The sequence below is a fragment of the Cherax quadricarinatus genome, chromosome 41, assembly GCF_038502225.1.
Source record: "Cherax quadricarinatus isolate ZL_2023a chromosome 41, ASM3850222v1, whole genome shotgun sequence".
Lineage (NCBI taxonomy): Eukaryota > Metazoa > Arthropoda > Malacostraca > Decapoda > Parastacidae > Cherax > Cherax quadricarinatus.
In genome coordinates this window covers 12,592,345-12,614,483 of record NC_091332.1, presented here as the reverse complement: position 1 = coordinate 12,614,483, position 22,139 = coordinate 12,592,345, and the positions used below count along the sequence as shown (strand labels likewise).

The 22,139-nt window shown below is 49.7% G+C and overlaps 1 protein-coding gene across 1 annotated transcript in view; it reads left to right on the top strand.

The window, feature by feature from the left end:
• Positions 1 to 4,449: 4,449 nt before the first annotated feature.
• Positions 4,450 to 22,139, top strand: part of Sema2a (Semaphorin 2a) — a 162,448-nt gene continuing 144,758 nt past the window's right edge. The window contains exon 1 of the mRNA XM_070092815.1: positions 4,450 to 4,574. Coding sequence (XP_069948916.1) covers positions 4,450 to 4,574 — 125 coding nt within the window. The remainder of the gene's footprint in view (positions 4,575 to 22,139) is intronic.

Sequence of the window (22,139 nt, the reverse complement as noted above, 5' to 3'; positions counted from 1 at the left end):
TTATTGGTGCCAGGTTTCACCCATGGGTGGGCTTTATCAAGTACATAAAGTTGAAAAAGTCGCTCATGAAAGTGATGTACTAATAGAGGACGTCACTGGAATTAGTGTCTTTATCAGCACTTGTTGGCGTTACGACTCCAGTTTACATCCAGACAACACTGTCAACATCCGTAGTCCAAGACTGTTACTAGCAGAAATCAGGAGACAAGGTGGCACTGTGGGGGGTGGTGGTGGTGGCAGAGCTGTTGTTAGTGGCAGTGTTAGTGTTGGTGGTGGTGGCTGGTCATAAAAATCTTCGAAAGAGTAATGAGATGTCAAATTAGAAAGCTCATGGAACAATACAGTCTGCATAACTCAAACCAGCACAGTTTTAAAACTGGACGATCATGCCTGTCAAAACTGCTAAACCACTATGACAAAATTACGGAGATGCTGGAAGAAAACGAGAACGCAGTTGTGATACACACAGATTTTTGCAAAGGCGTTTGACAAATACGATCATGGGGCGATTACACACAAAATGAGGGCGATAGACATAACTGGGACGATACAGAGAAGGATTTCCAGGTTTCTAACACAAAACGCAAAGAGTAGTAGTAAGCAGCAAATTCCAGCATCAGCGAGGTAAAAAGCTTAGTGCCTCAAGGCACCGTCTTGGCACCGTTGTTCTCATCCTCATAGAAGATATACATAAAAACACACGTCACAGTTTTATATTATAATTTGCAGATGACACTAAAATAATCATGAAAGTCACTACGCTAAAAGATACGGAAAAAATGCAGAGAGATATCAGCAGTTTTCCAGTGGGAAGTGGAGAACAACATGAAGTTCAATGGTGATAAGTTCCAGCTGCTTAGGTATGGAAAAAATGAAGAAATGAAAAGGGACACTGTATACAAAACTCTAAGACAGTCGTTAAATATAACGAAAGAAACACGTGGAAGACTTGGGAATATTTATGTCAGCCGACTCTTCAGCCTGCTAGCAGCTGATATCAGAGAGTTTACAGGAGCAAGAGTGGAAGTTTTCGAGAGGAACCTGGTTACTACCTACCTTTAACATACCTATGATCAGTTCCGAGAGGTTTTTATATCTTCGCAGACCAGCCTGGGGCCAGCCTTCTCTCTTCCAGCAGGCTGTTTGCTAGCCGGCTACATCACGTAGCTATCACAGCCTGGTTGATCTGGTGCTTGGCGATGGCAGTGGCCGTCTTACAACAGCAGACAGTTTGTAATAGCTGTGAATGCTTGCAGGTTACTGGTAGCCACAGCCTGGTTGATCTAACAGTCAGCAAGGAAGTATGGCTTCAAGCTGGGTTGCGAGGGTACAACACTGGAAGCCAGTAAAGCTGCGTTAGGCAGGTTGTTGGTATTCTTAGTATGCCCAACAGTCGGGTTGTTCAGGAGCAGCTTAAAGGTGAAGACAGTTAAAGGTGTGTAGTAATTTCCTTTGTATATAGAGAGAGGGAGTCGAAGTCTTGGTCCCTTTACACTAATTAAGTTATCTTTCACGCTACTTGTTGCACTCCGGTTTCTCTCCGGCTCTCTTGTCTTCACTAATTTATCTTCAGTTTTCATAAGGGGTTATTTCGGTCTAATTCTTCCTTCGCCTTATCTGTCCTCTGTCTCTCTCTCTCTGTCTCTCTCTCTGTCTCTCTCTCTGTCTCTCTCACTGTCTCTCTCTCTGTCTGTCTCTCTCTCTCTCTCTCTCTCTCTCTCTCTCTCTCTCTCTCTCTCTCTCTCTCTCTCTCTCTCTCTCTCTCTCTCTCTCTCTCAACAGTTTATTGCAATCGCAGCATCAATTAAAGCCGGGCTGGCCTCCGCATCTAATAAATTTGGACAACAGTGCCATGTTGTCGTTTCCATTTGTTCTTCCTGCCTATATTGTGTGTGTGTTTGTATGTGTGTGTGTGTGTGTGTGACTGTGTCTGCGTATGTGTGTGCATTTGCGTTTGCGTGTTCATGCGCTAGTTTGTTTATTTGTTTTTTTTTGTTTTTTGTTTCACTGCTTGGAGTAATTGTTATTGATTGTCAGAGATTTTTCCCCGTGTGCTGTGTGCTGGCTGCCTCGCTCATACAATGAGTATCTTTGTCAACGTGGAAACACAGCCTCTCTTTTTTTTTTATGAACGGGGGGGGGGGAGAGTTTGGATGTTTTTAGCGCAATTATATTTGGTTTTCATGTGAAATGTATATTAATTGTTTGTGTTGTGGGCTGCATCAAGTGATTACAGCGGCTCACTCACCAGCAACGTTGAGGGGGGTCGGTCCCATGTTCTACTCTCCACGCTGGTGTAGAAGGCACGCGTTCTACAAGTATGTATTAGTATACATTTATACCTTTGGAGGCTTTCGAGAGTTTTCCTACTCTGGAGAGACTTATTAAGGGTAGATGTTGATGAAACTACACACACAGCGAAGCGTTGGGGGTTATAAAAGTTTGTTAGGCCTTCGACAACACTGTGGTGAAGGTACTGCGAGGATACAAGTTACTTGGAAAATTAGTGGCTACATGTTCTTGGAGCTACAGGGAGACTACGCCGTCCGACGTAATGTCAATAATATAATAATAATCTTTACTACAAGTACATGTACAAGGTATACAGACCTAGCTGACATCACTGACATACTGCTATATAGAAAGCCGCTTGTTATGCAGAGCATTTCGGGCAAATTAGGTCAGTTTTGTTCCATGATGCGACCCACACCAGTCCACTAACACCCAGGTACCCATTTTGAACTGATAGGTGAACAGGAACAGGGACAGCAGGTGTCTTATGCAAATACGTCCCTAATGTTTTCCAGCCGTACCGGAGGAGATTCGAACCCCGGACCTCAGTGTGTGAGCTGAGTGCGCTAGCGATCGAGCTACGGGACACTTAATACGGACATTAGGGATTAATTTTTCAGCCTCAGGGTGATAAGACGTCGAGATGGTTACCTGGAGGTTACCTGGAGGTTATTCCGGGGATCAACGCCCCCGCGGCCCGGTTACCTCAAGGTCGGCTTTAGGTTACCTGAAAACGATTCCAGGTAATTACTGCCTTCGCGACCCGGTCTCAGACCAAGCCTCCAGATTCTTGGTGTAAATCTAATTCACACGGAGGACAGCATATGCACCACAGCCCGGCTGATCAGGAACTAACTTGAACGCTGTGAAATCACTTCTTAACGATAACAAAGGGTTTGCTGGTAATTGCTCGTATATATATGAAAAGAGATAGTATTGAAGAGTGTTGGTCCCTTTACATTTACTGAGTTATCTCATTAGCTTACTCACCACGTCCATACTTTTCATCAGGGGTATTTAGCACAGTTTTCCAAGCCTCTTGCTCTCGTAGGGAGTGATCTCATTGTGTAGATTTTGGACCAGTAATTCCAGAATTTTCTAGGTGTAATTATATATCGTTCTGGCATAGTTACGTTTGAAGTAGAGTTCCATGAACTTCAGGTGTTTCAGTACTTCAGATGCTTGACTGAATTTACTCGGGTAGTAAAGGTTCTGTGTGCAGCCTCCACTTCTGGGATTTCACCTGCCTTGAAAGGAGCTGTTCGTATAGGGTAGGTAAGGCGAGGCCCAGCAAGTGCTAGAAACTAGTAATGTTGATCTGTTTGAGTTAAAAGTCGGGGCCAGGAACTATGCTCAACAACACCTGCACCTCTCTCTCTCTCTCTCTCTCTCTCTCTCTCTCTCTCTCTCTCTCTCTCTCTCTCTCTCTCTCTCTCTCTCTCTCTCTCTCAGCAGTCTTGATTCCCTGCACTCTCCCCATTCTTCTCCCTGTCACTCTCCCACCCCCCCTAGCTCTCCCCGCCCTCTCCCACTCCCCCTCATGACGTGTATACACCTTTATACGATGTAAATTTTTAATGTGTAATTGTGAGTCGTATCTTTTATCCATTTAATTTTTTTTCTATATAATCAAAATATATAATTAAAACACTAAACTAGAACTAATAAAGCAGTTAGTGTACCGTATATTATTCACGCAAAAGAACCACTGAAAAAAATAGTGAAATTCCAAGCGCTTTGGCGATTTCTCACATTATGGAGGATATTACTGACCGTCTCCCACCTAAGTGGAGTAACCCGAAAAAGAAACACTTTCACCATCATTCACACTATCACTCTCTTGCCAGAGGCGCGTACATACGACAGTTCAAATATCCCCCCAAACAGCAAATATCCCAGACTTCTCCTATGGAGTGGAATGAGACCTTTGAAGGTATTATTTTGAGCCTATTGAAGTCTCCCGGTTCTGGCTGACAAATTTCCTTACCTGAGGCATGAACTCTCATCCTGTGTGATGCACTATGGCAGGAAGTATTAATGACTTTTATTAACACTATATAACTACAATAAAACAGGCTAGCAATATACTTGTGTTCACAGTGTAACTGTTATATGGTAGCCATGTACTGCAGATGTATCAAGGCTTATTAGATATGAATGGTACTAATGATGTCGTTGTTGTGTTTCCTGACAGACCACGTGCGGGAGTTCTCATGTGGACTACTCTACTACCGCACATTTCACATGGACGAGTCCCGGGACACACTCTACGTTGGTGCCATGTAAGTAACCTCTCTACCCTCTGCTCCATCTATGTAACGCCTCCACCTGATGCTCCATCTTTGTAAGTAACACCTCCACCTGCTGCTCCATCTTTGTAAGTAACACCTCCACCTGCTGCTCCATCTTTGTAAGTAACACCTCCACCTGCTGCTCCATCTTTGTAAGTAACACCTCCACCTGCTGCTCCATCTTTGTTAGTAACACCTCCACCTGCTGCTCCATCTTTGTAAGTAACACCTCCACCTGCTGCTCCATCTTTGTTAGTAACACCTCCACCTGCTGCTCCATCTTTGTAAGTAACACCTCCACCTGCTGCTCCATCTTTGTAAGTAACACCTCCACCTGCTGCTCCATCTTTGTTAGTAACACCTCCACCTGCTGCTCCATCTTTGTTAGTAACACCTCCACCTGCTGCTCCATCTTTGTTAGTAACACCTCCACCTGCTGCTCCATCTTTGTAAGTAACACCTCCACCTGCTGCTCCATCTTTGTAAGTAACACCTCCACCTGCTGCTCCATCTTTGTTAGTAACACCTCCACCTGTTGCTCCATCTTTGTTAGTAACACCTCCACCTGCTGCTCCATCTTTGTTAGTAACACCTCCACCTGCTGCTCCATCTTTGTAAGTAACACCTCCACCTGCTGCTCCATCTTTGTAAGTAACACCACCTGCTGCTCCATCTTTGTAAGTAACACCTCCACCTGCTGCTCCATCTTTGTTAGTAACACCTCCACCTGCTGCTCCATCTTTGCTAGTAACACCTGCTGCTCCATCTTTGTTAGTAACACCTCCACCTGCTGCTCCATCTTTGTAAGTAACACCTCCACCTGCTGCTCCATCTTTGTTAGTAACACCTCCACCTGCTGCTCCATCTTTGTTAGTAACACCTCCACCTGCTGCTCCATCTTTGTTAGTAACACCTCCACCTGCTGCTCCATCTTTGTAAGTAACACCTCCACCTGCTGCTCCATCTTTGTAAGTAACACCTCCACCTGCTGCTCCATCTTTGTAACACCACCTGCTGTTCCATCTTTGTAAGTAACACCTCCACCTGCTGCTCCATCTTTGTTAGTAACACCTCCACCTGCTGCTCCATCTTTGTAAGTAACACCACCTGCTGCTCCATCTTTGTTAGTAACACCTCCACCTGCTGCTCCATCTTTGTTAGTAACACCTCCACCTGCTGCTCCATCTTTGTAAGTAACACCTCCACCTGTTGCTCCATCTTTGTAAGTAACACCTCCACCTGCTGCTCCATCTTTGTTAGTAACACCTCCACCTGCTGCTCCATCTTTGTAAGTAACACCTCCCCCTGCTGCTCCATCTTTGTAAGTAACACCTCTATCTGTTGCTCCATCTTTGTAAGCAACACCTCCACCTGCTGCTCCATCTTTGTTAGTAACACCTTCACCTGCTGCTCCATCTTTGTAAGTAACACCTCCACCTGCTGCTCCATCTTTGTAAGTAACACCTCCACCTGCTGCTCCATCTTTGTAAATAACACCTCCACCTGCTGCTCCATCTTTGTAAGTAACACTTCCACCTGCTGCTCCATCTTTGTAAGTAACACCTCCACCTGCTGCTCCATCTTTTTAAGTAACACCTCCACCTGTTGCTCCATCTTTGTAAGTAACACCTCCACCTGCTGCTCCATCTTTGTAAGTAACACCTCCACCTGCTGCTCCATCTTTGTAAGTAACACCTCCACCTGTTGCTCCATCTTTGTAAGTAACACCACCTGCTGCTCCATCTTTGTAAGTAACACCTCCACCTGCTGCTCCATCTTTGTAAGTAACACCTCCACCTGTTGCTCCATCTTTGTAAGTAACACCTCCACCTGCTGCTCCATCTTTGTAAGTAACACCTCCACCTGCTGCTCCATCTTTGTAAGTAACACCTCCACCTGCTGCTCCATCTTTGTTAGTAACACCTCCACCTGCTGCTCCATCTTTGTAAGTAACACCTCCCCCTGCTGCTCCATCTTTGTTAGTAACACCTCCACCTGCTGCTCCATCTTTGTAAGTAACACCTCCACCTGCTGCTCCATCTTTGTTAGTAACACCTCCACCTGCTGCTCCATCTTTGTAAGTAACACCTCCACCTGCTCCTCCATCTTTGTAACACCTCCACCTGCTGCTCCATCTTTGTAAGCAACACCTCCACCTGCTCCTCCATCTTTGTAACACCTCCACCTGCTGCTCCATCTTTGTAAGTAACACCTCCACCTGTTGCTCCATCTTTGTAAGTAACACCACCTGCTGCTCCATCTTTGTAAGTAACACCTCCACCTGCTGCTCCATCTTTGTAAGTAACACCTCCACCTGTTGCTCCATCTTTGTAAGTAACACCTCCACCTGCTGCTCCATCTTTGTAAGTAACACCTCCACCTGCTGCTCCATCTTTGTAAGTAACACCTCCCCCTGCTGCTCCATCTTTGTTAGTAACACCTCCACCTGCTGCTCCATCTTTGTAAGTAACACCTCCACCTGCTGCTCCATCTTTGTTAGTAACACCTCCACCTGCTGCTCCATCTTTGTAAGTAACACCTCCCCCTGCTGCTCCATCTTTGTAAGTAACACCTCTATCTGTTGCTCCATCTTTGTAAGCAACACCTCCACCTGCTCCTCCATCTTTGTAACACCTCCACCTGCTGCTCCATCTTTGTAAGTAACACCTCCACCTGCTGCTCCATCTTTGTAACACCTCCACCTGCTGCTCCATCTTTGTAAGTAACACCTCCACCTGCTGCTCCATCTTTGTAAGTAACACCACCTGCTGCTCCATCTTTGTAAGTAACACCTCCACCTGCTGCTCCATCTTTGTAAGTAACACCTCCAGATGTTGCTCCATCTTTGTAAGTAACACCTCCACCTGCTGCTCCATCTTTGTAAGTAACACCTCCACCTGTTGCTCCATCTTTGTAAGTAACACCTCCACCTGCTGCTCCATCTTTGTTAGTAACACCTCCACCTGTTGCTCCATCTTTGTAAGTTACACCTCCACCTGTTGCTCCATCTTTGTAAGTAACACCTCCACCTGTTGCTCCATCTTTGTAAGTAACACCTCCACCTGCTGCTCCATCTTTGTAACACCTCCATCTGTTGCTCCATCTTTGTAAGTAACACTTCCACCTGCTGCTCCATCTTTGTTAGTAACACCTCCACCTGCTCCTCCTTCTTTGTAAGTAACACCTCCACCTGCTGCTCCATCTTTGTTAGTAACACCTCCACCTGCTGCTCCATCTTTGTTAGTAACACCTCCACCTGCTCCTCCTTCTTTGTAAGTAACACCTCCACCTGCTGCTCCATCTTTGTTAGTAACACCTCCACCTGCTGCTCCATCTTTGTTAGTAACACCTCCACCTGCTGCTCCATCTTTGTAAGTAACACCTCCACCTGCTGCTCCATCTTTGTTAGTAACACCTCCACCTGCTGCTCCATCTTTGTTAGTAACACCTCCACCTGCTGCTCCATCTTTGTAAGTAACACCTCCACCTGCTGCTCCATCTTTGTTAGTAACACCTCCACCTGCTGCTCCATCTTTGTTAGTAACACCTCCACCTGCTGCTCCATCTTTGTTAGTAACACCTCCACCTGCTGCTCCATCTTTGTAAGTAACACCTCCACCTGCTGCTCCATCTTTGTAACACCTCCACCTGCTGCTCCATCTTTGTTAGTAACACCTCCACCTGCTGCTCCATCTTTGTTAGTAACACCTCCCCCTGCTGCTCCATCTTTGTTAGTAACACCTCCACCTGCTGCTCCATCTTTGTAAGTAACACCTCCACCTGCTGCTCCATCTTTGTAAGTAACACCTCCACCTGCTGCTCCATCTTTGTAACTACTACTACTAACCACTGCTATACTACTACTATTACTATACTACTACTACTACTACTACTACTAATAATAATAATAATGTACAATTGTAATGTTTATATAAACATTTTGATAACTTAATACTTGAAATTATATTAGTAATGTGTTGACATAACATACGTGCCCCAGAAGTCTCCACACACAGGAAAATTTATCAGTTTTAGCAAAGGTAACTATATTTACAGTATATTCTCTACTACGTGACTGCCATTCTTTGTTAAGAACAGAGGCGGCTGCGCCTCTCCCACTCATAATGGCCTCGTGGTAACACATTTGGTCCGCAGCACTTCCAGTCTTTTTGATTTTCACAATAAATTTGGCAACAGTGTCGTGTGTGATGTGCTTGCGACGTTTCCTGTTAAAATTCCTTGCAACCATGACAACAGCTTCCCGATCCATCCATGAGAATCATTTCTATATGTTCTTTTGACAAAAGCGTTCTTAAAGGGTATCAAAAAAAATATATTAGCTATATATACTTTTGGGATACCCTGTGTTATGATGGGCCGTACATCTGCCCATCATAATACACATATCTTCAGATATGTGTGTAAACACATGAAAGCGCTCAGGTTTTATTTCCTGTTTTCACTGTAATATTAGAGGCCTGAGCTTGCTACCATCTGCAGCTCATAAGACTGCCATCCCCACGAGCCCCTTTGAGGCGGGGTAGATGGCAGACCAGAGGCCTAGCTTCTCTCTACGAGCCCCGTGAGGGCGGGAAATGTGGCTAGGCCTGGGGACACTTGGTCCCAAAGATGAGGAGGTACTGTACCTCCTCCCATGGGAGACTTAAGTCTCGAGACACTCCCCAGATAGGGAGCCAAGGCCGGGTCACCACTACTTGGAAAAGACCCGGGCCGGGAGAATACCGGCGAATAAAAAAAAAAAACTGTAATATTTTCGTATTTACAATCACGCGTTTTATTGTCATTTCTTTCTTCAGACTTGTTTACATGTTCTCTTCTAACTATAGTTTTTAAATTTTTGTTTGAAAATCATAAATTATATTTGATATTCTATTTACTTATTGCTAGTTTAACCAATACATCCGCTTTATCATCCTCTGGGAAGCTAATGTTAGAAGACATTCACAGAAATTTACCTCTCATCCCTTTGTCAGTAACTTGTATTCGTGTGTCTGACCTCGTACATAATCATGTTACATTAAGACCTCAGAGTATTTACAGCAAGTAATGAGGATGGTCGGCTGGTTAATTGAGTTTAAAGCCTTATTGACTACACGAGGGTCATTAAGGCTGCACATAACCAGCTCACTGGCAGTTACGAATACCTTAGTCTCTAAAATAGGGATTAACGTATTCTTGAGCTCTCGTTGTATATACATCGAAGTATACACATTTCTTTCTGTATATCCTTGATGAGAATAGTGAGTCAACGGGAATTAAACTAGGTATAGTATCATGTGTGTTGGATTACTGTTGTACCAAATAATGATGACTTGTATTACAGTTGTATACATATTAATGACACTGTATGACATGATATACCTTTGAATACCTTTGAAGAGTTTCGAGAGTTTCACTACTATAGGAGCCCGGCCGTGGGCCAGGCTCGTCTGGTGCTTGCCTGACCAACCAGACTGTAGCTGCTGGAGGCCCGCTACCCCACATATCCATCACAGCCTGGTTGATCTGGCACCTGGTGAAGATACTTGTCCAGTTTCCTCTTGAAGGCTTCTACACTTGCTCCGGCCGTGTTTCTGATATCCTCTGGTAAGATGTTGAATAGTCTGGGACCCCGGATGTTGTGGTTGTTGAATGACACGGTGTGTTGGACTCACAGTGTAGGACACAGCTGCTAGGGTCTTATGACCTAGAAGTGATTGTTAATATAGACTGTGGCGTGCGATTGTACCTCTCCTCGAGTACAATGCCATACGTAACAGGGAAGATGAAAAGCAAAAGAGAAAGCAAAAGAAAGGTAAGAGTGATGAGCCAAGCAGGAGAGCAGGTTATGTGTGAACAAGACTCCCCGGTGTGTCAGTATTAGCTGTAATTCGCTGAGAATTGAACAGATAATGAATGGTTGCATTAGTTAAGTAATTATCGCAAGACGGTGGCTTGACTGCCACCACGCTGCCACCACCTGCCTGCCCACTCACCGCTCTTTATTGACCACGGAAGGCAATGCGGATGACTTGTGAAAGAGAATCGCATAGATCAACAAGGGATGGGACAGCGGCAGTGAGAAGGACGGGAAAGAGAGAGGGATTGGAGGGAGGGGGAAAAATTGAGGAGCGTTCATTCTTGTAGCATACCTGTGGCAGGCTTTGAGAGTTATTCTGTTTTCAAAGTCCTTAACCCGTTCTACACCCACTTCTTGCACCCAACTTGCCCACCCACCTCTCCTTTGCTTCCCGTCCATCTCGCCCACCCATCACCCGCCTTTCCTCTACCTCCCACCCACCTCGCCCACTCGCAACCCTCTCCAGTCCTCTCTTGTCTTATTGCGGTGGTCCGGTTGGTTATTCACTGTGTGTGTCGTTCACAATTTGCCACAGTTTTTGACAGCTTCTTCAAGGACCTCCGTGTGTGTGTGTGTGTGTGTGTGTGTGTGTGTGTGTGTGTGTGTGTGTGTGTGTGTGTGTGTGTGTGTATGTACTCAACTATTTGTGGTTGCACGGGTCAATTCACAGCTCCTGGGCTCGCGTCTTCGCTGGTCGCTACTGTAAGTTACTTACCAGTTGTCAAAAGCACTTGTCGATAGACACTTGGCCTGTTTTGTGTGTGTGTGTGTGTGTGTGTATGTGTGTGTGTGTGTGTGTGTGTGTGTGTGTGTGTGTGTGTGTGTGTGTGTATGTATGTTTGTGTATGTGTGTACTCACTGAGTTGCGTTTTCGAGGGTAAAATCTCGTTGGGACAATCTTTGATGTTAATTTCCAGAGTTTTCCTACTTCCGCAGCCCTCCCTGGGACCAGCAGACCACTGAAAAGGGACCACCTAACAAGAGTCCATCTAACAAGGGACCATCTAACAAGGGACCATCTGGTTGTTAAGACACATAGGCAACACTTAAGCAACTTTATTCCGAAACGTTTCGCCTACACAGTAGGCTTCTTCAGTCGAGTACAGAAAGTAGGCAGGAGCAGTAGAGATGTGAAGACGATGTAATCAGTCCATCACCCTTAAAGTCGTAGATTTGAGGTTGTCAGTCCCTCAGCCTGGAGAAATTCTGTTCCAAAGTCTGGGACTTTGATATTCAAGGGACCATCTAACAAGGGACCATCTAACAAGGGACCATCTAACAAGGGAACCATCTAGCAAGGGAACCATCTAACAAGGGACCATCTAACAAGGGAACCACCTAACAAGGGACCATCTAACAAGGGACCATCTAACAAGGGACCATCTAACAAGGGAACCACCTAACATGGGAACTACGTAGTCTCAGTTCTCTCTTGGTTCAATAACATTCTAACCAGCGGACAACCAATAATCACACTTCTAATTGGGAATGGCAGCGTGCCGTAGGTGAGGTTGTGGCAGTGGGTGAGAGGGTGGCCTGGTGGGTTGCCCTGGGAAGTCAGTGGATCGTGGCAGTGGGTGGGTGGGTTATCCTGGGGAGTCAGTGGGTCGTGGCAGTGGGTGGGTGGGTTGACGGGGGGTTATCCTGGGGAGTCAGTGGGTCCTGGCACTTGGTGGGTGGGTGGGTTATCCTAGGGAGTCAGTGGGTCGTGGCAGTGGGTGGGTGGGTGGCCGGGTGGGTTATCCTGGGGAGTCAGTGGGTCGTGGCAGTGGGTGGGTGGGTGGGTTATCCTCGGGAGTCTGTGGGTCGTGGTAGTGGGTGGGTGGGTTATCCTGGGGAGTCAGTGGGTCGTGGCAGTGGGTGGGTGGATTATCCTGGGGAGTCTGTGGTTCGTGACAGTTTGGGTTATCCTGGTGAGTCTGTGGGTCGTGGCAGTGGGTGGGTGGGTTATCCTGGGGAGTCTGTGGGTCGTGGCAGTGGGAGGGTGGGTTATCCTGGGGAGTCAGTGGGTCGTGGCAGTGGGAGGGTGGGTTAGCCTGGGGAGTCAGTGGGTCGTGGCAGTGGGTGGGGGTGGGTTATCCTGGGGAGTCAGTGGGTCGTGGCAGTGGGTGGGGGGTGGGTTATCCTGGGGAGTCTGTGGGTCATGGCAGTGGGTGGGGGGTGGGTTATCCTGGGGAGTCAGTGGGTCGTGGCAGTGGGTGGGGGGTGGGTTATCCTGGGGAGTCAGTGGGTCGTGGCAGTGGGTGGGGGGTGGGTTATCCTGGGGAGTCAGTGGGTCGTGGCAGTGGGTGGGGGGTGGGTTATCCTGGGGAGTCAGTGGGTCGTGGCAGTGGGTGGGGGTGGGTTATCCTGGGGAGTCAGTGGGTCGTGGCAGTGGGTGGGGGATGGGTTATCCTGGGGAGTCTGTGGGTCGTGGCAGTGAGTGGGGGGTGGGTTATCCTGGGGAGTCAGTGGGTCGTGGCAGTGGGTGGGGGGTGGGTTATCCTGGGGAGTCAGTGGGTCATGGCAGTGGGTGGGGGTGGGTTATCCTGGGGAGTGTGGGTCGTGGCTGTGGGTGGGGGTGGGTTATCCTGGGGAGTCAGTGGGTGGGGGTGGGTTATCCTGGGGAGTCTGTGGGTCGTGGCAGTGGGTGGGGGGTGGGTTATCTTGGGGAGTCTGTGGGTCGTGGCAGTGGGTGGGGGTGGGTTATCCTGGGGAGTCTGTGGGTCGTGGCAGTGGGTGGGAGTGGGTTATCCTGGGGAGTCCGTGGGTCGTGGCAGTGGGTGGGGGGTGGGTTATCCTGGGGAGTCAGTGGGTCGTGGCAGTGGGTGGGGGTGGGTTATCCTGGGGAGTCTGTGGGGCGTGGCAGTGGGTGGGGGTGGGTTATCCTGGGGAGTCTGTGGGTCGTGGCAGTGGGTGAGGGTGGGTTATCCTGGGGAATCTGTGGGTCGTGGCAGTGGGTGGGGGTGGGTTATCCTGGGGAGTCAGTGGGTCGTGGCAGTGGGTGAGGGTGGGTTATCCTGGGGAGTCAGTGGGTCGTGGCAGTGGGTGGGGATGGGTTATCCTGGGGAGTCAGTGGGTCGTGGCAGTGGGTGGGGGTGGGTTATCCTGGGGAGTCTGTGGGTCGTGGCAGTGGGTGGGGGTGGGTTATCCTGGGGAGTCAGTGGGTCGTGGCAGTGGGTGGGGGTGGGTTATCCTGTGGAGTCAGTGGGTCGTGGCAGTGGGTGGGTGGGTTATCCTGGGGAGTCAGTGGGTCGTGGCAGTGGGTGGGGTTGGGTTATCCTGGGGAGTCTGTGGGTCGTGGCAGTGGGTGGGTGTGGGTTATCCTGGGGAGTCGGTGGGTCGTGGCAGTGGGTGGGGGGTGGGTTATCCTGGGGAGTCAGTGGGTCGTGGCAGTGGGTGGGGGTGGGTTATCCTGGGGAGTCTGTGGGTCGTGGTAGTGGGTGGGGGTGGGTTATCCTGGGGAGTCAGTGGGTCGTGGCAGTGGGTGGGGGTGGGTTATCCTGTGGAGTCAGTGGGTCGTGGCAGTGGGTGGGTGGGTTATCCTGGGGAGTCAGTGGGTCGTGGCAGTGGGTGGGGGTGGGTTATCCTGGGGAGTCTGTGGGTCGTGGCAGTGGGTGGGAGTGGGTTATCCTGGGGAGTCCGTGGGTCGTGGCAGTGGGTGGGGGGTGGGTTATCCTGGGGAGTCTGTGGGTCGTGGCAGTGGGTGGGGGGTGTGTTATCCTGGGGAGTCAGTGGGTCGTGGCGGGGGGTGGGGGTGGGTTATCCTGGGGCGGCTGTGGGTCGTGGCAGTGGTTGGGGGGTGGGTTATCCTGGGGAGTCTGTGGGTCGTGGCAGTGGGTGGGGGGTGGGTTATCCTGGGGAGTCTGTGGGTCGTGGCAGTGGGTGGGGGGTGGGTTATCCTGGGGAGTCTGTGGGTCGTGGCAGTGGGTGGGGGGTGGGTTATCTTGGGGAGTCTGTGGGTCGTGGCAGTGGGTGGGGGTCGGTTATCCTGGGGAGTCTGTGGGTCGTGGCAGTGGGTGGGAGTGGGTTATCCTGGGGAGTCCGTGGGTCGTGGCAGTGGGTGGATGGTGGGTTATCCTGGGGAGTCTGGGTCGTGGCAGTGGGTGGGGGTGAGTTATCCTGGGGAGTCTGTGGGTCGTGGCAGTGGGTGGGGGTGGGTTATCCTGGGGAGTCTGTGGGTCGTGGCAGTGGGTGTGGGTGGGTTATCCTGGGGAATCTGTGGGTCGTGGCAGTGGGTGGGGGTGGGTTATCCTGGGGAGTCAGTGGGTCGTGGCAGTGGGTGGGGGTGGGTTATCCTGGGGAGTCAGTGGGTCGTGGCAGTGGGTGGGGATGGGTTATCCTGGGGAGTCAGTGGGTCGTGGCAGTGGGTGGGGATGGGTTATCCTGGGGAGTCAGTGGGTCGTGGCAGGGGGTGGGGGTGGGTTATCCTGGGGAGTCTGTGGGTCGTGGCAGTGGGTGGGGGTGGGTTATCCTGGGGAGTCTGTGGGTCGTGGCTGTGGGTGGGGGGGGGTTATCCTGTGGAGTCAGTGGGTCGTGGCAGTGGGTGGGTGGGTTATCCTGGGGAGTCAGTGGGTCGTGGCAGTGGGTGGGGGTGGGTTATCCTGGGGAGTCTGTGGGTCGTGGCAGTGGGTGGGTGGGTGGGTTATCCTGGGGAGTCAGTGGGTCGTGGCAGTGGGTGGGGGGGGGGTTATCCTGGGGAGTCAGTGGGTCGTGGCAGTGGGTGGGTGGGTTATCCTGGGGAGTCAGTGGGTCGTGGCAGTGGGTGGGTGGGTTATCCTGGGGAGTCTGTGGGTCGTGGCAGTGGGTGGGTGGGTTATCCTGGGGAGTCTGTGGGTCGTGGCAGTGGGTGGGTGGGTTATCCTGGGGAGTCAGTGGGTCGTGGTGTTGGGGCCGAGGCTTTGTTTTATGATCTTTTATTTCCTGGGGATTAACTTGGTGTGGTGCGCCTCCCTCTCTCCCTCTCTCTCTCTCTCTCTCTCTCTCTCTCTCTCTCTCTCTCTCTCTCTCTCTCTCTCTCTCTCTCTCTTTCTTTTCTTTTTTTTTACACAGGGTTTGACAAGGTTAAGGATTCCTAACTTTATTGGCAAGCTAAGAGCTGTTACCTACATCAGCTCATTTGAAAACATTTTTATTATGAGACATACAAGTAGGGAACAGGATGAAGTTGGAGCCATCTGTGGGCCAGCATTTTCATTTGATCAACTGACTTTATCTCGTTGACATCATTATGCTGTATGAATGTGTTCCATACTCGAGTCATCCTGGGTATATAGGATCTTAGATGGAGTGAAGTTCTGGAGAAGGGTACAGCCAGATTGAAGTTGCTGCTTTCTGCCCGTCTTGTGGCATAAAAGCTTGTTTCACGCTGTCCTCGAAGTGGATCCAAGTGTGGTGCTTTTACAATATTGGCCTTGTACATAACAGTAAGGCCACCCACATCCCTCCTATGTTTAAGGCTCTGCTGAAATGACAGATCTATCCAGGATGGGTCCAGGCGAGAGATGAGACGTCTTGCTCTGTTCTCTACTATGTTAAGCAGTCGCAGATGAGAGGGGGGGGGCAGTCAAACCAAGAAAGTGGAGCATACTCAAGGTGCGAGCGTACTTATGCCTCGTACAGAATCGTGCAACCCCTACTGTCAAGTAGATGCGAGATACGGCGAAGTTCTGTAAGCTTCCTGGCTGCCTTGTTTGCAAGATTTACAACATGGTTCTTCATGGTTAGTTTGGAGTCAAATTTCACCCCAAGGATATCAACTTCTTCTCCAGGTGCCAACACCCTCCCATTCATCCTTACTACTGCACCAGCATTACCATCATGGTGCCTAGAGACGATCATCATTTGCGTTTTCTCAGGTGCAAATGTTACTTGCCGTCTATTTCCCCAAGCTGATATAGCTCTCAGCTGGTGATTGATGTAGCTTAGAGCAGCTGGCATTTCTTCTCTTGGATAAGTGAATGTCAGTGTACAGTCGTCTGCATATGCATGTGATTCTGGGATGAGATGAAGAAGGTCGTTGAAGTAGAAATTCCATAACAATGGTCCCAGCACGCTTCCTTGTGGAACACTTGCCCCAATAGGATGTGTTGCTGATTCCGTTCCATTGAGAACTACACTTAGAGATCTACCATGAAGGTAATCACTGAGGAGACATAGCGTAGAGCCTGCAATTTTCTCTCTCTCTCTCTCTCTCTCTCTCTCTCTCTCTCTCTCTCTCTCTCTCTCTCTCTCTCTCTCTCTCTCCTGTGTGTGTGTCTCGATGAACTAAGCAAATAACTGCTTTCAGGAACTTAATAAAGCCTTAGTACTAATAATCACTGAGGTATTGAAGGTAATTCTCAGGAAGCATTGAGAAAAGACTGGATGGGTGGGAATGGTTAGTTTAGAGAAAGACTTGCCAAGTTTGGGCCAGTAGGTATGTAAGGGCTATCTTAAGAGTATGTTTCACCAGCATGGAACCCGCACCTGGCCAGGCGCGTCAAGAAACTAGAGAAGATCCAAAGGTTTACAACCAGACTGGTGCTGAGGCTGAGGGAAGTACATTACGAGGAGACACCTGTGGAACTCAACTAAATTATATTTTCTTAATTATCTGTGTGAGGCGTTAAACCCCTGTGGGATCATTCATAACAATTATTGGGTGGAGGATCCATCCTCCGTTCACTAATGGCGGCTTGGTAATCTTTTTTTCTTATGGATATTGGGCGGGTATATGAGTAGTTGTGGAACTGCCTAGTCGGGGCCAGTAGGCCTACCTACCTACCTACCTACCTACCTACCTACCGGGAGTCTACCTGGCGGGTATTCCGTGGATCAACGCCCCCGCGGCCCGGTCCATGTTCCTTCAGTCCTTTGTTGTTATAAACCGTCAGGGTTAATGAACATGAAAATAGTATTCATTACCGACAGGTTGATAAGACTTCTGCAACAGTTAGGTATCTTAATTCCGAAACGTTTCGCCAACACAGTAGGCTTCTTCAGTCTAGTACAGAAGAGTTAGAAGAAGCAGTAGAGATTTGAAGACGATATAATCAGTCCATCATCCTTGAAGACGTAGTTTTGAGGTGGTCAGTCCCTCAGCCATGAGTCGATGTGTTCACATCGACTCATGGCTGAGGGACTGATTACCTCAAACTCTTCTTGTTCCATCTTTTCTGCATTGGACTGATGAAGCCACTGTGCGGCGAAACGTTTCCACAATAAAGATACCCAAATGTTACAAAACTGTCTCATTTATCGTGTGATCTTGCCACAGCTGTGGGATCTACTTACTGTTAAATGAAGGGTAGTAAAAGGGGTAAGGAAATATGATCAGTGTCTCCACTTGTGCCAGGATCGAACCCAGGTCCTTCAGATGCCAGCCGAATGCGCTACCACTTGAGCCACGAGTCACACAGTGCAATGTATCTTGTTTCCAGCCCACTGCAAGGTTATAATTGCGGGCCGCGGGGGTGGTGATCCGAGGAACTACAAGCTGCGGGGGTGGTGATCCGAGGAACTACAAGCTGCGGGGGTGGTGATCCGAGGAACTAGAAGCTGCTGGAGTGGTGATCCGAGGAACTACAAGCTGCGGGGGTGGTGATCTGAGGAACTACAAGCTGCGGGGGTGGTGATCTGAGGAACTACAAGCTGCGGGAGTGGTGATCCGAGGAACTACAAGCTGCAGGGGTGATCTGAGGAACTACAAGCTGCGGGGGTGGTGATCCGAGGAACTACAAGCTGCGGGGGTGGTGATCCGAGGAGCTACGAGCTGCGGGGGTGGTGATCTGAGGAACTACAAGCTGCGGGGGCGGTGATCCGAGGAACTACAAGCTGCGAGGGTGGTGATCCGAGGAACTACAAGCTGCGGGTGGTGATCCGAAGAACTAGAAGCTGCGGGGGTGGTGATCCGAGGAACTACAAGCTGCGGGGGTGGTGAACTGAGGATCTTCAAGATGCGGGGGTGGTGATCTGAGGAACTACAAGCTGCGGGGTGGTGATCCGAGGAACTACAAGCTGCGGGGGTGGTGATCCGAGGAACTAGAAGCTGCGGGGGTGGTGATCCGAGGAACTACAAGCTGCGGGGGTGGTGATCTGAGGAACTACAATCTGCGGGGGTGGTGATCTGAGGAACTACAAGCTGAGGGGGTGGTGATCCGAGGAACAAGCTGCAGGGGTGGTGATCTGAGGAACTACAAGCTGCGGGGTGGTGATCCGAGGAACTACAAGGTGCGGGGGTGGTGATCCGAGGAACTACAAACTGCGAGGGTGATCTGAGGAACTACAAGCTGCGAGGGTGATCTGAGGAACTACAAGCTGCGGGGTTACCTGGAGGTTACCTGGAGGTTATTCCGGGGATCAACGCCCCCGCTGCCCGGTCCATGACCAGGCCTCCCGATGGATCAGGGCCTGATCAACTATGCTGTTACTGCTGGCCGCACGCAGTCCAACGTACGAGCCACAGCCCGGCTGATCCGGCACTGACTTTAGGTATCTGTCCAGCTCTCTCTTGAAGGCAGCCAGGGGTTTATTGGCAATTCCCCTAATGCTTGATGGGAGGCTGTTGAACAGTTTTGGGCCCCGGACCCTTATGGTGTTTTCCCTTAGTGTACCAATGGCGCCCCTACTTTTTATTGGGGGCATTTTGCATCGCCTGCCCAGTCTTTTACTTTCGTAGGGAGTGATTTCTGTGTGCAGATTTGGGACCATTCCCTCCAAGATTTTCCAAGTGTAGATTATGATATATCTCCCCCTCCTGCGTTCCAACGAGTACAAGTCAAGTGCTTCCAAGCGTTCCCAGTAGTTAAGGTGCTTGACAGAACTTATACGTGCAGTAAAGGATCTCTGTACACTCTCTAGATCTGCGATTTCACCTGCTTTGAATGGAGATGTTAATGTACAGCAGTATTCCAGCCTAGAGAGAACAAGTGATTTGAAAAGGATCATCATGGGCTTGGCATCTCTCGTTTTGAAAGTTCTCATTATCCATCCTATCATTTTCTTTGCACGTGCGATCGTGGCACTGTTGTGATCCTTGAAAGTGAGATCCTCAGACATTACTACTCCCAGGTCCCTTACATTATTTTTCCGCTCTATTGTATGGCCGGAGTCAGTAGTATACTCTGTTCTAGTTACTATCTCCTCCAGTTTTCCATAACGGAGTAGTTGGAATTTGTCCTCATTGAACATCATATTGTTTACCGTTGCCCACTGGAAAACTTTGTTTATATCTTCTTGGAGGTTAACCGCGTCCTCAGCAGATGACAGCCTCATGCAGATCCTAGTATCATCCGCAAAGGATGATACGGTGCTGTGGTGTATATCTCTGTCTATGTCTGATATGAGGATAAGGAATAAGATGGGGGCGAGTACTGTGCCTTGTGGAACAGAGCTCTTCACTATGGCAGCCTCCGATTTAACAAGCTGCGGGGGGTGATCCGAAGAACTACAAGCTGCGGGGGTGGTGATCTGAGGAGCTACAACCTGCGGGGGTGGTCATCTGAGGAACTACAAGCTGCGGGGGTGGTGATCTGAGGAACTACAAGCTGCGGAGGTGGTGATCCGAGGAACTGCAAGCTGCGGGGGTGGTGATCCGAGGAAATACAAGCTGCGGGGGTGGTGATCCGAGGAACTACAAGCTGCGGGGGTGGTGATCCGAGGAACTACAAGCTGCGGGGGTGGTGATCCGAGGAACTACAAGCTGCAGGGGTGGTGATTCGAGGAACTACAAGCTGCGGGGGTAGTGATTCGAGGAACTACAAGCTGCGGGGGTGGTGATCCGAGGAACTACGAGCCGCGGGGGTGGTGATCTGAGGAACTACAAGCTGCGGGGGCGGTGATCCGAGGAACTACAAGCTTCGGGGGTGGTGATCTGAGGAACTACAAGCTGCGGGGGTGGTGATCTGAGGAGCTACAAGCTGCGGGGGTGGTGATCCGAGGAACTACAAACTGCGGGGGTGGTGATTCGAGGAACTACAAGCTGCGGGGGTGGTGATTCGAGGAACTACAAGCTGCGGGGGTGGTGATCCGAGGAACTACGAGCCGCGGGGGGGGTGATCCGAGGAACTACAAGCTGCGGGGGTGGTGATCCGAGGAACTACAAGCTGTGGGGGTGGTGATCCGAGGAACTACAAGCTGTGGGGGTGGTGATCCGAGGAACTACAAGCTGCGGGGGTGGTGATCCGATGTACAAGCTGCGGGGGTGGTGATCCGAGGAACTACAAGATGCAGGGGTGGTGATCCGAGGAACTACGAGCCGCGTGGGGTGGTGATCCGAGGAACTACGAGCCGCATGGGGTGGTGATCCGAGGAACTACAAACTGCGGGGGTAGTGATCCGAGGAACTACAAGCCGAGGGGTGATCCAAAGAACTGCCAACGCGCGCGAGCACGCGCGCGAGCGCGCGCGCACACACACACACACACACACACACACACACACACACACACACACACACACACACACACACACACACACACACACACGCACGCACTCACACTCACGCACCCACACACACACACACACACACACACACACACACACACACACGCACGCACGCACGCACCCACACACACACACACACACAGGCTCATCACCACGATTATTTACTCTTGCGTAATTCTGATTGTATAATTGACGTTTTCTTGCATTCTCCTTCTTCCTCTTTCCTCCTCTTTCCTCCTCATCCTCCCCCTCCTCCCCCTAATCCTCCTCCTCCTCCCCCTAATCCTCCTCCTCTTTCCTCCTCCTCTTTCCTCCTCTTCTTTCCTCCTCCTCCCCATCCCCCTCCCCATCCCCCTCCCCATCCCCCTCCCCATCCCCCTCCCCTTCCTGTTCCTCTTCCTCTTTCCTCCTCCTCCGCTGTCTGGCCTTGAGGATGGAGGAGGGGTAGGGGAAGGAGTGTGTTACGATATGCTTAATTACTCGGTATTTTGTGTCTTCAGAGCAAAACAGTAGTTACACCACCATCTTGACCTCTACTGTGTTGACCTACAGATTCAGGGTACAGGTTGAAGGTTGACCTACAGATTCAGGGTACAGGTTGAAGGTTGACCTACAGATTCAGGGTACAGGCTGAAGGTTGACCTATAGATTCAGGGTACAGGTTGAAGGTTGACCTACAGATTCAGGGTACAGGTTGAAGGTTGACCTACAGATTCAGGGTACAGGCTGAAGGTTGACCTACAGATTCAGGGTACAGGTTGAAGGTTGACCTACAGATTCAGGGTACAGGTTGAAGATTGACCTACAGATTCAGGGTACAGGTTGAAGGTTGACCTACAGATTCAGGGTACAGGCTGAAGGTTGACCTACAGATTCAGGGTACAGGTTAAAGGTTGAGCTACAGGCTGAAATTAGAGGTTACAGGTACAGGCCCCGAAATCATTTACAGGTTACTGGTAACAAAATATTCCATCGGACTAATGGAAAGAACATAATGATCAGTGGTGACGAATTTCCGCTGTTTAGCTGCCGTAGAAAGAATGAAGAGTTTAAAACGAACACAGTAAACAAAACGGTGCGAGAGCATCTTACACAACACAGGGAACAATAATAAAACTGGGGGTTCGTCCGATGTTTTGTCATCTAGAGAACACCGTGAGCGAGATGTGGCAGAGGGCAGGAAAATGACGAGGCGGGTCGTGAGAACTTTCTTAACACGAATCAGTTTTACAAGGTGGGAGCTCTTACCGCGATTTACATTGAAAATTGTAATAATTTAAAAATTTTCAGAC